General features: G+C 36.9%; 1 protein-coding gene across 1 annotated transcript; it reads right to left on the minus strand.

The window, feature by feature from the left end:
- Positions 1–1,363: 1,363 nt before the first annotated feature.
- Positions 1,364–9,052, minus strand: LOC104227675 (protein mago nashi homolog). Its single transcript, XM_009779974.2, has 3 exons — positions 8,626–9,052; positions 8,352–8,528; positions 1,364–1,601 (listed from the first exon to the last, which is right to left on the minus strand). The coding sequence occupies exons 1-3, from the start codon at positions 8,842–8,844 to the stop codon at positions 1,542–1,544; spliced, it is 456 nt and encodes a 151-aa protein (XP_009778276.1). The 5' UTR covers positions 8,845–9,052; the 3' UTR covers positions 1,364–1,541.
- Positions 9,053–18,854: the final 9,802 nt, after the last annotated feature.

An 18,854-nucleotide genomic window follows, 5' to 3' on the forward strand; every position in this document is an offset into this window, starting at 1 on the left:
GTCTCGGGAAACCCTGCTGAGTCCGCCACAAGGTGCTCGGTTTGTACGAAGAATGAACTCAGAAGTTTGAAATATTGAAGAAGGTAAAGGTTTGCAAAACTCTTCAGATAAGTCGAAAAGTGTAGCAATAGAATGGTGTTTTCCCCCTATTTATAAGAACATAAATGTCCTAAACGGAAAACCCAAGAGCCGCCAATCAAAACTGATAGGGCACAAGAAACGATGTGATGCCTGGGAAACGTGTGTCATAATGATAGTGGCTATTCATGATGCATCGAATCAATACAACGATTCAACTCCGAACGGACGTAACGGTCTGATGGTACCATTGAAGCGTCATGCCGCCACTACGACCTAAGGACCTTGCTCAAGGCATAAACATTCAGATTTCTCCTAACGTTCGAATCGACAGAGTTCACCCGTTGAGCCCGCTTAAAGGCGACCTCGAGGGACGGAGGGACTAACTGTATAGGTCGAAACTGACCAGAGCGGTCGCCCTTAAGAGGAATGATAAGGGGTCGACCAAGATGTAGTCATGCCCATGGGGCAAGATAGCAAAGAGCACCTCGGCCATCGTCGGGGTCAAATCATCGGAAAGCGTACATCGTATAACAAGCGTTGTATTCGAGTAGATGGCAAAAGGCACGGTCGTAAGAAAGTACACCGGTCAAAGACCGTTGGATAAAAGAGAAATGAACTATATATATAGGGAGGGAGCCCAGAGAAAGGGGGACTCGGAAAAAGGATGTAGCAACCACAATGGAGGAATCTCTAGTTTATCAACAGTTACCTCTTTTCCCTTTCTTGGCTCCCATGACTATGATGCATCTCTGCTCTAGATGTAAGCTTATCTCTCATGTTTGATGTACGATTATCACATTAATAATCTTACACGTTCTTACTCTTCTCTTATTTCGAACTTTATATGCTTGGATGTGAAATTAATTATATTTGGCTAAGAATTACCTTCTTTATTATCAATAGTTAGTTCGACAAAAGAGTTTTATACTTTTTACTCAAACACTACTAATGGCAAGAAGAATCTAGAAGGGAACAATAATAAAAGGACCAGCTGTTTAATGACACCATTAAGGGACGTCGTATTAAATTACGCTTAACTACCTTCCATGCCACAATTGATTGTGAGATTATGATGTCTGATGTTACAGCTCTGCCGAATATGTAAAACTTTATTTTAAAGGGCAATAGGTTGCTTGTACGAAAACTAGCTTCCATGCCACATTGATTGTGAGACATGTTAATTCATGTCTACCATGGCAAAAAGATGTTAATCCTAACGCTTAACTCAACACATCACATGATAAAATAAACCCTTGTTGTACTTAACACACAAACAACGGACTGAAAAGAGAGAAACAGGACCTTTCATCACAAAATAAGGTCTAAAGAAGATTGTTCCTCCGACAATTCATCAAACACCACCATAAAGATTCACTTTACTAATCAAGTATACACCATTAGCACATAAGAAACATGAAGCTAACCAGACTTCCAAAGTGTCAGCTCGCCAGAATCAGGACTTAAATGGGTTTGATCTTGAAATGGAGAGAGATGAGAGAGAACACAAAACACTTGAGGTCCTGCAATGACAAGATAATGAGAAAACAGGTGTCAGTCAAGTGGTGCAGAAGAACTCCAAGAATGAAGCGCCACGGCGCAAACAACATCAATTGGCTTTACCAATGACTCAAGCAAGAGAATACAGCATCTCTTTTCAAAAGTGCATTTAGAGCAGCGGAAACCGTGTGTATTATTTCTTCTCTTTTTTGGGTGAGGGAGGGAGGTAGGAAACAAACTTTAATTCCTTTCAGAAACTGCCAAAGCAGAAAGTTTCCTTTAAAGCAAGAGACCCCCCCAAAATTCGTTTTCCTGATCCTCTAACCTCCTTGTATTTTTATTATCTGCTTTGAAGGCTTGAAGATTGTAATTGAATGTCTGCGGCAACCAGGCTTTGCATTACATTTAATAATCCTCTTATAATACAAATGAATTTGATTTTCATTACCAGACTAGAATGTAGCGTCAAAAAAGCCTGAGCTACAGCATTTTTTAAAAGCAAGCTACGTGCTGACTTCCAGTCGTGTACCCTAGTTAGAGCTAAATTCATGTTTGATTCTAATGCGATTTGACTGCTTCAATTAAAAGAATATGGCTGCTGATAACAAATGTCTTTTGAAAAGAAAGAATATGGCTACTGATAAAGAACATGGAATTCATTTGGAGCTTTACCATTCAAGGGAAGACGGGAAGAGGATAACAAAATTTCACAAGTGTAGGTCTGGGATACAATGTGTTTGCATACGCAAGGAATGCGTGTCAAAGCCTGTAATATATTGGCACCTCTCATCCTGATGTTTCTATTTAAATCAACTGCATTTTTTAGGGGTTTCGATTTATATACCAGTTATTCAGGGATTATTAATGCAGTAATCAATAATGAAGAGATTGTTATGCAGAAATCAATATTGAGGAGATTGTTATACATGAATTACTGCGGGCACTTTTATCTTTCAATAACTTACTCCCCTTACTGTTAATACACATATTATTATTCCACGTTTAATTTCGCATAAAATAATACATAGATTTCAACATATCCAAATGTCAAGTATGATAGTGATATGACAATTATACCCTTCGACTAAACGGGCATTCTTGACGACATCTTGAACTCCATAGCTGCGTGAAGACACCCCCTCCCTCTCCCTCACACGTTTTTGTTTTCCCGCCAAATTTGAGAACATCCATTCCAATATAATAGTTGACTACTAGAAAGAATGACAAATAATTATGTACCTACCTAGCATAGGTAGTCATGTTATGCATGCTTTCCTTTCCCTTGTTTGTATGGAGTTTTCTTTCCCTTTTCCTTGCCATTATTCTCCATTGTAGTGAAGAAGAGTTAAAAGTTAAAAGCTAGTTCTCATTAATTCCCACCAAACACATTCTTAGCCTTAAGGGGGGAGAGTTCTCATTTTATTATCATTTCTACCAACCATGGAAAGAGTCAACGAAGAAGATTAACATTCTTACAGCACTATCACGCAATAATCCTTAGAGATACTTTGCAAGATATGCAACCTACTCTCTGGTCATCGAGGGAAGTAATATTTCTATTTTAGCCAAAGTTAATTCTTCTAGTGTAGTCACTGATTTGACGAACAATGATAATGAAGAACGTAATAATACTAAAAAATAGGTCAAAAATATTAGCATACCCAATAATACAACCAACTTATTCAAGTCTAAGTAAGGTGTTTGATCTGACATGAAACATGCCAAAGTCAAAGGATTTAGTGGTGTGAGAAACAATTAAAACCCAAGATGGTGATTACCGTAAGTATGTTATGTTCACATGTGACAAAGAGGGCAAGACTAGTTGCAGCAAGCACAGTAAGAGAATTGAATGCAAGGGAAGAGTTAACAAAGTGATAACGAATGAAGGAGTGTGTCGTGTAAGGAAGGTGTAAAATAAGCATAACCATGAATTGTACCATGATATGTCTTGGCTTATGGCTAGGCATACAAAAGAAATAAAGCCAATAAAGAGCACTCAAGGCAAATGATATTAGCCAGTGACAAAATATGCAAGAACATTAGAGTGGTGGAGGTTTTTAATAGCGCCCTTCGCCAAATGAGATGCTTGGCAGGGGATTGTAAAAACTTTATTCTAACTAATAGAAGGCTTCAGAGGGAAGAAGGGGATGCTGAATTTAGATGAATTTTTTTTTGTAAGATGGAATTAAAGGATGTTGACTTCTACCATTCCATGGAGCTCGACACTGAAGGTAGATTAAAAAACGCAGTTTGGATTCATCCACAAGGAAAAGATGCTTATGCTGACTTCTACGATGTAGTTAGCTTTGATACCACATCTAGTGAATAGGTATAGTATGTTGCTTGCATTATTTGTAGGATTAATCACCATCGTCGGTCAATTCTCCTTAGGTGTGCATAATATTGTAGGAAGATGTTGAAACGTATAGTTGGTTGTTCCATACTTGGATTTATGGTACGGGAAGCACCCCTCTACCTAGTGTATGGATGCATTGATGCTCTCGCATTTATCAGTTGATATACTATTTGGAGGGATGCTTCCCATAGCATAAATCCAAAGAGGGAACAGCTACCTATATGTTTTAACATCTTCATGTCGTATCAATGCACTCCCAAGCAGAATTGACTGGCGATGTGATTTAAGTATTAACCCTCACAAATGATGCAAACAGCATATAATACCTATTCACTAGATATCTGGTATCAAAGCTAACTACATCGTGGAAGTCAACATAAGCAGTTTTTCCTTATACATGAATCCAAACTATATTTTTCAATCTGACTAGTGTCCAACTCTATAGATAATAGAATTCAGCATCCTTTAATTCCATCCTACGATAAAAATCATCATAGATTCGACATCTTTATCTTTCATCAAAGCCTCCTATTTGTTAGAATAAATTTTTAAAATCCCCTGCCAAGCATCCCATTTACCGAGGGCCTCCATTCAAAACCTCCATCATTCTAATATTCTTCAATATTGCATATTCTGATACTGGCCCGTGGCAGATCTAGGAGTTCAAATGAGCTCCTAGGTGCTTCACTGTCTTTAGCGTATAGTTGCTGCTACCAAACTTAAGGATGAGGATATTTTACAAGTTTTAATTAATATTGTCATTAAAAAACTATTATTTTCACAATCATCTTCAGCATGAGATGAATAATAGCATTGTTGATTACACTAAATTTATCTCCGAGATAAAATAAAAAAAAGGAGGTTCGATTTGTTCTGTGGAAATAATTAGTTTTATTTTGTTATTTTGTTTTTTTTTTTGGTTGGGGGGGGGGGGGGGGCTAAAACAGAAAAAAACTAAAAAAGTAAAAGTAAAGAAAGAAAGAAGGGAAAAGAAAAAAAAAAGCATATAAGAAAGATGGAGTAAATATAAAAGAAATTAAATGGCAAGAGAAAATCGAAAAGGAAAAATAAAGAGAAACAATGTCAACTGCTTAAAATGGAAGAGAAAATAAGAAAGGAAAACAGTTCAAAGATAAAGAAAGAAAGAAAGAAAGAAAGAGACAAATATCAGCCATATGAAGTGATAATGAGAAAACCAAGCAAACACAATTTGCAAGCATAATCAGAACCATCCTCCCACTCCGTGATCCAAAGAATTGCATAATGCGTAGGAAGTATCACAATTTGCCTTTTACCCCCTTTTTTCTTCTTTGTCAATCCTTCTTTTTTTTTCATTTGTCTTTTGACGGAAGTTCTTTTATCTCCTATCTTTTATTAAATTTTTTTTATCCTTGACATAGCATACTACTACAGCCCGTTCTACTTCCCATTGGCACATCAAACTGGCCTTTCCCATTCGCCATTCTCCTACTCACCTCCTTCCACACCCCCAACACATCCCTTACCACTCCTCTACTTCTCTTTTATAATCAAGAAACCCTTGAGGATCGGCTGTGCACGTTCAAAACTCAATGGATAATGGGCCCATCCCCCTATCTTTCTCCACCTAAATACTAGGCTTTTGTCTGCAATACAGTTTGAACCCCCCTGACATGCGTCTCCTCACATTACACGTTGCGCTCTTACCACTAGACCAAAATCATAGGCTTTAAGGGGCATAACAATGAAGGATGGGATGACTAGGAGCAGCAATGTGAGGGGGGCGATAGAAGGAAATGGAGGAGAAGAATGACAGCTATATAAGAAAATGGGTAGTTTTCTTCTTCTTTTTTCAGTCTTAACATCAACTTAGTTCTGGTCTATTTTTGTGCCAAACTAGTATAATATGGAAGACTAATGCTTTACCCAGTGTTGTGAAGAGCGTGAAGCGAGGAAAAGCGACAACCCCCCATTTCACGAGAAATGAGAAGCGAAGCGTTCGCTTTTTTTAAGTGAAGCGGAATTTTAAAAAATTAAAATAAATACTGCATAGACAACACATGTAATTATAAGCAAATGTTCAATACTTTAATTAAAGTGGCATCAATTAAAGCACAAAATGAGCATCTTATTCTTTTACAAGATTGTCAAATTCTTATATTCCACTATCATTATTATATTGCTAGTCACTGGAAAAATTGGGCAGAAATTTTGGGCAGAAAATTTCTGAGAAAGAACCGAAGGTAAAAAAAAAAAAAATTCGTCGTTTTTTGGACGTTTAGAAAGAAAAAGAAAAAGAAGAAGAACAATCTTAGTTGATGCTTTGAGATTATTTCAGAAATCAGAAGTTGATGAAGAAGAGAAAAAGAAATCGCTGTTGTTGAAGAAAAACCTTAGTCTCGCTGCTGTTGAAGAAGTCCAGACAATGTTTACGGTTTAGAAACCTCATTTTTTAATAAAATAGGGCTTGGGTTAATTTTAAACATAGAAGCGGACACTTCTAACGCTTCTTCTCGCTTTTTACAGAGAAGCGGTCGCTTTTTCGTACCAAAGTCGCTTCAATTACCTGAAGCGCTGCCCTTCACGCCTCGCTTCGCTTCTCGCTTAAAGCGAGGAAGCGAGCGCTTTTTTAATCATTGGCTCTACCAAGAGATATTAACGACGAAAATGTTGTCAAATGGTAATCCAGAAAGAGAAATTTTCTTCATCTTGTTTCCTATTTCCTGGGATAAGTACTCTGCTTGTTACTCCTAGTCAATTGATCTCTTTCTCCAAGAACAATTAGACTCTCTCTTACATCATGACCAAATCGGGAAGGGAAGTGGTGGTCAAAGTGGTGACAAGAGAATAAGAATTAAATGATACAACTAGTCAACCCAATTGTAGCATAAGCCAGCAACCTTAGAAGCCAAATCCAACTGCAAATGCAAAGAGTATTTCCAAACATACTGACTTTGGAGTTTGATAGGAGGGTATATCTCAGTGTTATTAAAAGCGCTCGCTTCTCGCTTTAAGCACTGAAGCGACGCGAGGCGCTGGGCTATCGCTTTTCTGCCCCAAAAGCGACTCACATTTAAAAAGCGCACGCTTTAACCGCTTAAGCGAGAAGCGCCTCGATGGAAAAAGCGCAAAAAAGCGTGCTTAAGCGACGTGAAGGCATCTGCTAGGGTTTTTTTTTTTAAATTTGGCAAATAAACCATCTGTTAACAAATAAACATACGCTCTTCTGCTGCTCCAACGACTGCTTCTTCTCTTGCTCCAACGACTGCTTCTTCTCCAGTTCTCTGTAAGTTTCTTCTTCTCTCTTTTCTCTTCTTCTTCTGTTCGACTCCTTTTTTCTCTTTTTCTTCTATTCTTCTTCTTCTGTTCGACTCCTTTTTTCTCTTTTTCTTTCTATTTTTTTCACTTTCTATTGCTCTGTTCTACACATCTAATTTATGTCTGTTCTTCTACCCTATTTGTCTCTTCTTCTTTCAATTTTTTTCACTTTTTTAAGCGCTGATTTTCTGCCCTAAAATTATGCTCTATTTTCTGGTTTATTGCTCTGTTTTTGTGCCCTAAAACTATGCTCTGTTTTATGTTTTTGTTATTTTGTTTTGCATTTGCTTAATATGTTATGACTTTTGAGGATTATTCACTATCTAGTTTTCGTATCTATTATTTGCTTCTTGATTCAAGAATTGAAACATTTGCTTAATATGTTATTTTTAATGAGTTCTTAGCCATTTATCTATGCCTATTTTATTTTTTTTATTTATGTGTTAAATTGCGCTTCACATGAAAAAAGTGTGCGCTTCGCGCTTCGGTGAAGCGAGGCCTCGTCGCTTTTTTGCACTTAACGCTTTCCAAAACACTGGTATATCTAGTCTTATCTGAAGATGGAAGTTACTGGAATTAATTTCATAGGCAATTCAGCAATTGGAAAATACGTTCATAATTGAGAGGACCATTTCAACAGAGTAGAAACGGGATTTTGTGGTATGCTTTCAGTAACTCCCTATATGAATCTAGTTCGAACTCTCACAACATCCTGCCCTATATAGCTCTAATGAAGGTTTAAAGCGAAGTAAACACTAAATGTCAATCTGAAACTATCAATTCCCGTAGCGTATATGACTGCATTTCGAAAGGAGAAACAAGTGAAGTTTTTTAACAGAGTTGCCATACTAGATTAAGTGAGTCGGTGAGCTGCATCTTTTCTCTTCTTCTTTTTTTCCTTTATGTGTGTGTGTGAGAATATGTACGTGCACTAGTTTGTTGATAGCCTGCAAAAAATTTGCATTTTATCTCTTTTATCGAGCATCTCCCATTACCATATCTACAAATTACTCTGCATAATTTTTGCACCCACTGGGTGCAAAATAACTATGCTGCGAATTAACTTAAAAAACTCCATCCAAAACATGAAATAGGGACAAATGAAGCTTGCAATAACTACCTGAACAAGATAATAGAAGATACGAAGTCCCTCGGGATCTTTACTGGTTTGCACATCCATCAGTGAACCAATCTTAGATGTAGTGAATGATATGTGCTCATTCCCCATCACTATCTCAAGCTCCTGCCTCCCAACTCTATCCGGCTCAGGCCAGTTGTTATCATCTTCCTTCATAATCTACAAACAAAATAAACACCCAAATTACCAGATAACAAAACCTAGTAGGCAAAGAGATTGGAAAAACATATAAATACTGGAGGGGAAAGGTGAAAACCTCGCTATCGGCGACAATGCGGCGGCACTCTTTGAGTACGGAAGGGGTAAGGAAAACCTCTTTACGAATCATGGTATCGTTCTTGTAATTGGAGTTGTTGGCATAACGGAGTTTGCCGTCCGGACGAAACTCGAATTCTAAGAACTCATGCCCGAATTTCCCTTTGTGACCGACATAATACCTCAGGTAGAACTCGCCATTGTCTTCCAACTCCGCCATTTCTCTGATTCTTCCGCCCTCAAACCACTATGACTAAACTGTACCCGAATGCCACAATGGAGCGTCGTCCCTTTTTGGCCCTAATGCCAGGGCGAGGTGCACAACTTGCCCCTTTTGTAGGACTATTTAAACAATATCCAAATTTACAAAATTCTAGGTCCTTTGTTAGGAAGTATTAGAAAAAACAGAGAAGGGAACTATTCGAAATAGTTCAAAAATACTGCATTGCCATTTAAGCTCACATGATAGTCCAACTAGGTTACATTTGCTTACATAGTCATCCATCTAAGCAATCCAGCATGACAAAATTGTTTTTTCGAAAAAATTACTTTTCCGAATTTTTTGTTAAAATACAAAATCAACATTTATTCCCAAAAAAAGTAAACAAATATTCGGAAAAATTATTTATTTTGGAATTTTTTTATTAAAATACAAAATAAATACTTATTCCGAAAATAGAAAAAAAAATTCAGAAAAATTATTTATTTATTAAAATATTATATATAATATACAAAATAAATTATTTTGGAGCATGCTTTAATATATTGTTCCGGAAATTTTTTACTTTTTTCGGAATAAGTGTTCGACCGTGAAAATTTTAAATTTCACGTAAAGTTAAATTTCAGAATTTTTGAAAATTTGAAAACTCCAAAAATTATAAGAACTTTGGATGAACCAATTGATACTTACAGTAGAGGTGTGGCTTTTGTGAATCTATAACTGATAAGTATCTAAAAATTTAGATCAAGCTAATCATAAATTCACAAAAGAGAACAATGGAGTTTTTTTAATCAAATCATAAAGCCCAATCAAGAATAATTTTTTTGGAATTTTTTTACTATTTTCGGAATAAGTGTTAATTTTGTATTTTAATAAAAAAAATATGAAATAAATAGTTTTTCTGAATATTTTTTACTTTTTTCAAAATAAATGTTGATTTTGTATTTTAATAAAAAAATTCAGAAAAATAGTTTTTCCGAAAAATTAGTTTTGCCATGCTAGATTGCTTAGGTGGATGGCCATGTAAGTAAATCTAACCTAGTTGGACTGTCATGTCAGCTTCAATGGCAAGACTAACAGTTTAGGGGCATTTGTGGTCCAAAACATAGACGGCAGGGATATTTTTGGCACCAAAAACAAACGGAAGATATTTTTGAGCTATTTCGAATAGTTTAAGGACATTTTTGGCCCTTTTCCGTAGAAAAAATAACAATGCATATATTAGTTTTGTAAATTACTAATTTGTTATTTGGTATATTATTTTAACTTATGTATGACTAATATTTATATTAGTTATATGATGACCCGATAGGTCATCTAGAGTTTAGAACCTAATTATGTGATTCGAAGCCTCAAATAACACATTTTAGCCTTCTTCTATTTGCATGCGCAGTCAGAGTATTTTCCGAAAATCTTTTATGTTAAAAACTAACAAAATATGAAATTTTGCCTTAAAAATCTATTTGAGTTGACTTCGGTCAACGTTTTGAGAAAACGAATCCGGATCTGTATTTTAACGGTCTCGATGGGTCTGTATCGTAATTTGGGACTTGGGCATATGTCTGGAATTTAATTCGGAGGTCCCTAACTCGAGTTATCGTTTTTCGTTCAAATTTGAAAGTTTAAAGGCTTAATAAATCTAAAAGTTTGACCAATGTTTGACTTTATTTATATCGGGTTCGTATTTTGGTACTAAAATCCGTTATAGGTCCATTACTATATTTATGACTTCTCTGTCAAATTTGGTGAGAAACGGAGTTGGTTTGACGTGATTCGGACGTCCGGTTGTTAAAATAGAAGTTCTTGAGTTTTCTTGAAAATTTCCTTTGATTTGGTGCTCAATTCGTAGTTCTAGATGTTATTTTGGCGATTTGATCGTGCGAGCAAGTTCGTATGATATTTTTGGACTTGTGTGTATGTTTGGTTTGGAGTCGCAAGGGCTCGGGTGAGTTTCGGATAGGCTACGGAGTGAATTTTGGACTTAGAAATGTGCTGGTGTGCTTCAGTTCTGGTGCAGGCCTCAGACCTCGCAATTGTGAGGTCAGGCTTCGCATTTACGACCTCTGTCAGGTTCGAACTTGCAAGCTATTCCTCGCAATTGCGAAGAGTAGCTAGGCACCACATGGTTCGCATTTGCGACCAATCCTTCGCAATTGCGAAGCGGGGCTGGGAGGATAGTGATCGCATTTGCAATCAAACGGTCGCATTTGCAGAGTGGCCATGTTCACAATTGCGATGATAGTAGAAAATGTGAGACTTTGCATTTGCGGGGTTCACAATTGCGAACCCCAGGTCGCAATTGCGACATCTGCAAGACTGCAACTGGTCAAATTCAAGTTAGACGGAATTTTCTGTCATTCTTCAAATTTTCAAAACAGGAAAACTCTAGAGGCGATTTTTCCAAGAACCCTTCTTCCCCAATCTATTGGTAAGTGATTCTAACCTATCTCCTTTTAATCTTTCATTACATTTCATAAGATTTTAGCCTAAAATCTAGTGTTTTCATGGTGGAAATTGGGGGTTTGGGTAGAATTAGGAATTTTTATAAAATTTGGATTTAGACCTCAAATTGAGGTCGAATTTCAAAACAAATCACATAACCAGGCTCGGGGTGAATGGGTAATCGAATTTTGATCCGAATTTCGGGTTTGGACCAAGCGGGCCTAGGAGTTGACTTTTGTTGATTTTTTCAATAATGAACTAAATTGAATCTTTTGCAATCGTGGGTAGTTCCTAAGGCTTAATGTGAATTGGTTGATTGGTAATTTGCTCTATTGGTTTGGATACTTGTTTGAAAGGCAAACATGTGGTTGAGCTTTGAGTTGATCCTTGGAGCGAGTTAAGTGTCGTGGTTAACCTTGACTTGAGGGATTAGGATTTGTTTGCCTATTTGCTGCATGTTTAGTTGTTGGGTATAATATATATGTGAGGTGACGAGTACTTATGCATTGTTGTTAGGTTAAAACATGCGGGTGGGACTTGTTCCTTGTAATTTATTGCTTACTTTGATCATGTTATACATGCTTAGACTAGTTATTTATCAAATTAATCATTCTTTCCGCATTTATAGGCTTTTTATGATAATTGAGTATTGTTTCTAAAGTTGAGGTTGGCATTGTGGAACCATTTTGATGTAAGGTTTGTTCTTGTTCATTTTATCTCCTTGTTGTTATATGTTGATTGTTATATGGTAAAGGAGAGTGTTAATGCACGAAGGGTGATGTCATGTCATATTTGAGTATTAATGCACGAAGGGTGATGTCGTGCCATATTGTGAGAGTTAATGCACGAAGGGTAATGTCGTGCCATATTTTGAGAGTTAATGTACGAAGGATGATGTCGTGCCGTATCTATTGATTTATGATGAAAGTGAAAGTAAAATCACGAAGGGTGATGCCATGCAGTATTATTGTTCCATCGTGAGGTTGAGAGTAAAAGCACGAAGGGTGATGTCGTGTAGTTTTTATTCATTGTGCTTATCCGTTTTACTGGTTAAAGGCATATTGACTATTCTGGCTATCTTTTCTTGTTGTATTTTATTGTATCTTGTACCTCTTTTGCATGTCCTCTTCCAATAGTACATGTTTGGTCTTTGTTTGTTGTTATCTTGTAGGTATATTGTTATCTGTACGGGTTTATTACGTGAGTATCTTGTCATACTCTCTTCACTACCTCGTCGAGGTTAGGCTCGATACTTATAGAGTACATGAGGTCGGTTGTACTCATACTACACTTTGCACTTCTTGTGCAGATTTTGGTATGGGTCTCAGCTGTCCGTGAGGCGTATCAGCTCGGAACTGCTTTTGGAGACTCGAGGTAGATCTGCTGGCATCCGCAGACCTTGAAGTCCCCTTCTATTTCCCCTATTTTACTGTTCTTTTCGTTCAAGACAGATGTATTTATTTCAGACCCTATTTGTAGAGATTCTAGAAGCTCGTAAATTATGACTCCAGATCCGGATTGTACTAGATATTATTGGGTTTTATATTATTTCGCACTCAATTTTAGTTTTATTTCGGCTTAGTTGATTTTGTTTATTGGAATTGGTTAAAATTTGATTAAAGATCCTCTAATGTTGGCTTGCCTAGCAAGTGAAATGTTAGGCACCATCGCAGTCCCGAAGGTGAAAATTCTGGGTCGTGACAAGCTATAACTAATTTATCCTATTTGGTATTATCCTATGTATAACGATACATAGCAAACCATGGTATTAGCAATGCAAGGATTTTTAACACTTGCATAAACTTAGTTAAAGATATAATTGTCCTTCAAATCCCTCAAAACCTATTCCAAATACTTTCCGCCATTTTGTAAATGACATTTTGACTACACAAGATCGTTATTTCAGTTTACTATTTTAATACTAATGAAAACTATTTAAAAATATCCGGTGTTTGTTTAGTAAATGAAAAACATTCTCAAAAAATTATATACTAAAGATTATTATTATTATTATTATTATTATTATTATTATTATTATTATTAATAATAATAATAATAATAATAATAATAATAATAATAATAATAATAATAATAATAATAATTACAACAACAACAACTGTCATACCTCCTTTTTCCTACACCCGGAAGGGTATAAGGGAGTTTTTTCAATTTAAGTGACAATCGAATTGGAATTATTTTATTTAAAAAAATTCAGAGTCGCCACTTGGGATAATTTATGATGTCCCAAGTCACCGGTTTTGAATCCCGAATCGAGTAAAGATTGACTCTGTTTTACAGTACGCAAACACAGAAATCCGGGTAAGGAATTCTGTTAACCCGGGAGAAGGTGTTAGGCATTCTCGGGTTCCGTGGTTCTAGCACGGTCGCTCAACTGTTATAATTGGACTATTCTCTGATTTTAGTACATGTTTTAGCCTATGGTTCAATTTCAACTTTACAACTGCTTTTATTTAATTAAGGAAGATTGCAACGTCTTTTAAAATACATCTTGAACCACGTCACATAAATGCACCCGCAGTCCACAACACATTTTGTCTAACGTTGTTGAGATTTGGATTTAGGTCACATAAATGCGCACCCGAGTTTAGGAAGGTAAATTATTAAATAGCGCGCCTAAGGCAACTATGCATTTTTAAATTTGCGAGGGCCATGGAAATTTCACTAAATGACGCGCCTCGATTTCTAAGGATTAAAATAGTAATTAAGCGAGGGTCGTGCATTTTGGAATTTTATTTGGCACGACACAACTCGATTCTAATTTTAAAAGGAAATTCAAACTAAATTTCGGAGGGCCATAGACTATGTCTTGCCTAATATAGTGCACCTCCAATCTACTTTTAAAAGTCCAATTAATTAATTAAAGGAGGCTTGTGGAACTTCTAATTATTTAATTAAAATCTCGATCCTACTAATTAACTAGCGGGCATCAAATTAAAAAGGCCAATCAACTCAAAACCAAATTGTATCGGCGAATTGCCATGAATCGAATCAATTCCAATTACCTTCAAGCTTGGGCCCAAGTGAGCCCAGATCTTAATGAGGGAGAGGCGTTCAAATACACAACATGTGACATTGAATCAAATACCGGACGTCTGTTATTTGGGGCCAACTTCAGGCCCAAGTTTTCAGAACTAACAATTGTGCTAACTCAATTAAAAACAAATCGATCAAAAGCTATAGGAACATGCAATTGAGACAGCTTCTGAATTTGGTCGTTTAAGCTCAAAGTGACCAAGCTCACAATTCTGAAGTTTAAAGGACTCCCAAACCAAACAATTATTTAGCCATCATGCTGACCCAGATTCGAGTTTACTCAGCCCTATGTTCAGAACTTGCAATTGACAAAAGAGATCCAATGAAATTATTCAACTTAACAAATATGAAGTTAAACATTGACCTAAAACCTAACATGATTATAAGACATAACATGCAATTCTGAACATTATTCAACTAGTGCTTGGCATTTTTGACAACTTCGAAAGGAAATCTATACTAAACAATGTTGATTTCAACAGAGAATAAGCAAAACATCTAAAACCCAAGCAATCTAATCAAATATTCTGCTGTAATAGCCTTTGAAGTCCTTTTATACAAAACTCTTAACTCAGATTCATGCAAACCACTAATAACTAGAGCACGCGACTCGTCTAACATTGCAAATGAACTTAAAACTGAAACAGAAATGAGCAAACTACAATGAGAACCAAAACTAACTATGAAATTTGAAGGTTTTCAGAAATGTAAAAATAGACATTTAATAAAACCAATGCTCTCTATATTTCAAACTTCAAGCAAACAAACTTGTGCTTCTCCATTTCACACGTCAAAGAGATGAATAATACCTGGAAATAAAGGGAACAAAGAAGTAAGGATTCAATAGAAGAAAAGCAGTAGAAACCAGCTTTAAACCCAGCCATAGGACAATAGAAACCACAACAAAATCCAAACCAGACTCTAAAAACTCGGAATTCAATCCATTTTAAACCAGAATACAAAACTGTGAATTTTCAGTGATTTGAACCAGACTATTAGGACCAGAAGAACCAAAATCCGAGCAGAATTCTCAGTAGTTTTCCAGAAAATGCAAGGAATTCAAGGTTATTTCAGAATTTCTTAAAGAAAGGCAGCCATTTCAGTTTTTTTGGATAATTTTCATCTCTTCCTCCTTGACTTGAGCCAGAATAAATGGTGCCTTTATAGGCAAGGTACTAAGGCTACCGAAATGCACTAGTTTTTCACCCTAATCCTTTTGATATTTTCATTTTAGCTTAGGAGACCTTAGTTTAAAAAATAGTTTTCCACATTAGTCCCCACCCCCAGTTTCCTAGAAGCTTCTCACAGCAGTTACCAAAGATTCCTTAGGCCAAATTTCCCGAATTAACCCTCAAACCCCTAAAAATTACCCCTGGGCCAGGCAGAAATATGGGTCAAATTGACCCAATTCGAAATGTTGATGGGTATGTGAAAAACCCAATTCAACTCTCTATTGGGCTCTTTGATTTCCAGGAACCAAATCAATATGAAGAAAAACCCAAAACACCCAAGTGTTCGAAGTCAGAACCTTAAAGACTCGAAATAAAAATGGGCCCAAAACAAGAAAGAAAAATCAACCTATCCGGACTTGGAAACAGAACCCAAATAATAATCAAACACAACCTAAATCTAACATGCGAATACAGATGGTGAAAAATGAAAAAATGAAAAATCAGAAAATAAAAGAAAGAGTAGAAGAAGATGAGACAAGAACACAAAATACCAAGAGGTAAAGAAAAATACCTAGGTATCTCGGACAAATAAGAAATATGGACTGATGCTTCGAAATCTTCAACTTTCGGCCCAATCCAAGATTAATCGTGTGTTCTTTATCAAAAACACACGAATAAAGTCAAAATGGACCTAAAATCTTCAATGAGAACCTGAGTTGGAAATTTGGTATTTTAGGGTTCATCTTTTGATCTAGTATTTGAGAAGTTCGGGCAAGATTCGAGGCAAAAGGAGTGGGTATTTGGCATGAGGGGGTCTTGGTGGTCATGGGATGTTATTTTGGGAGTGATTGGAGGTGGCGCCGCCGGGCTCGAAGCGGTGGGGAATGGTGGCGGCGTTAGAGTTCATGGTAAGTCTCTGAGAGGTAAGGTTCGAGAGAGACGAGTGAGCTAGGGGGGAAGGTTTTCCGACATTTAAATACCAAAATCGAGTCAGTTCTGGACCGTTTGATCAACTGAGATCAACGCTCCAGATCAACATAATTAAAACGGTGTTGTTTGGACTGTTGGGGGGAAGGACCGGGTTAAGGGCGGGTTTGGGCTCAATTTGAACGGGTTTCAGGGCAAGAATGTTTGGGCCTATGGAATTTTAAACCAAAATGGCCCAAAACCAGGCTTCTCATTCAATTTCTCTTCTTTTCCCAATTTCTTTTAAATTCTTTTCTTTTTCCAAAATTAAAAATTAAATCCTAATACAAATTATCAAAACTAATTAGATTAATTGCTCCATATAATATTTACAAACAACTAATTAATTACCATTTAAAGTTTAAAAAGTTAAAAATGCAAAATGAGTCATTTTCGTAATTTTTCTATTTTTGTAACACAACTAAATTATTAATTAATATAAAAAAATGTAAGATTAAATCCTAAATGCAGATGCAACATATTTTGTATTTTAATTAAAACAAAATTAAACACGCGCAGACAGAAGCAAACAATAACAAAAATGCTACGAAAATCCACGAAATTGCAAACAATGGAAAAAATTATTTTGTTTTGAGTTTATGGGAGTAATTCATATAGGGCAAAAATCACGTGCTCACAGCTGCCCCTCTTTTCTCGAAAACACGAAGAGTTTTCGTGCAAAGATAAAGTGAGCGGATACGAGCGATTTTTTCCCGTTTGAGTACTTCGTGGGAAACATTTTTGAAAAGATTTGACCGCACCCTGCTTTCGAGGTTGCCTACATATCCTTGGGTATAAAGGAATCATGTCAGTGTAGTTCGGGAAGTTTCGGTAGCTGGGACTACCATGAAGCTGTGATTTCACTGTTGCTGCTGCTGCTACTACTACTTATTGAACTCCTTATTACACCGTGACAAAATAGAAGAAGCTAGACTAAACTATGATCTATGAATTACAAGAATCCTATCTATATCTTCAAACTTCATCTTGCAATTCCTGTTGCCTTGTTGACTTGTGTTCTCCAGGTGAAGCCCCTTTGTTGCCGACTCGAATTGTAATTTTAGATGATTTCCCTTTTCTCCAGGTGGGTGCCTGATTGCTGAACTTGAACCCTCTTCCTTCGAATATTACTGCTTTCCCTTCATTCTTCAGGTGGGCTCCTGATTACCACTACTTTGATTTACTTTAATCAACAGGTGGGCTCCTGATTACCGACACTTAACTTGTTTCCCTTCCTTAAAACTGGTGTTGTCCTCCCTTGCTCTTCAGGTGGGCTCCTTATTTCCAAAACTTTAACTGTATTCCCTTGCTTTCCAGATGGGCGCCTGATTAACAAAACTTTAGTTGTATTCTCTTGCTCTCCAGGTGGGTGCCTGATTGCCAAAACTTGAACTGTATTCTCTTGCTCTCCAGGTGGGCGCCTGATTGCCAAAACTTTAATTGTATTCCCTTACTCTTTAGGTAGGCGCCTGATTGCCGAAACTTAAACTGTATTCCCTTGCTCTCCAGATGGACGCCTGATTGCCGAAACTTGAACTGTATTCCCTTTCTCTCCAGGTGGGCGCCTGATTGCCGAAACTTCAACTGTATTCCCTTGCTCTCCAGGTGGGCGCCTGATTGCCAAAACTTGAACTGTATTCCCTTGCTCTCCAGGTGGGCACCCAGGTGGGTTCTTGATTGCCAAAACTTGAACTGTATTCCCTTGCTCTCCAGGTGGGCGCTTGATTGCCAAAACTTGAATTGTATTCCCTTGCTCTCCAGGTGGGCGCCTGATTGCCGAAACTTCAACTATATTCCCTTTCTCTCCAGGTGGGCGTCTGATTGCCCAAACTTGAACTGTATTCCCTTGCCCTCCAGGTGGGCGCCTGATTGCCGAAACTTCAACTGTATTCCCTTGCTATCCAGCTGGGCGCCTGATTGCCAAAACTCGAATTGCTCATCTGAAACTTCTGCCTTTGAACTTGATTACAACGAAACAAACAAAACAAAAGTAATTTTCCTGTCACAGTTTGGTGTTGGGCACATCTGTGAGTGTTAATTGAATCATGTCACCAAATATCTCTATGAATTTGAAAGCTAAATCCTATTATCCAGGAGGGTCCTGAAAACTCCTAGTTAAATGACAGCTTTACATCTCAATTATATCTTCTAAAGGTATGACTCCCACTAAACCTTGTTATCTAAGAGGGTCTTAAAACTACATCTCATTATCTAGGAGGGTCCTGAAAATAAAAAATCAAGTCTTATATTAAGAGTGACAACTTTTACGGCTGAATTATACTACCCTACATCAGAACTTACGCTAAATCTTGTTATCTAATGGAAATCTTAAAGCTAAGTCTCATTACTCAGGAGGGTCCTGAAAGCTCTTAATTG

The sequence above is a fragment of the Nicotiana sylvestris genome, chromosome 5, assembly GCF_000393655.2.
Source record: "Nicotiana sylvestris chromosome 5, ASM39365v2, whole genome shotgun sequence".
NCBI lineage: Eukaryota > Viridiplantae > Streptophyta > Magnoliopsida > Solanales > Solanaceae > Nicotiana > Nicotiana sylvestris.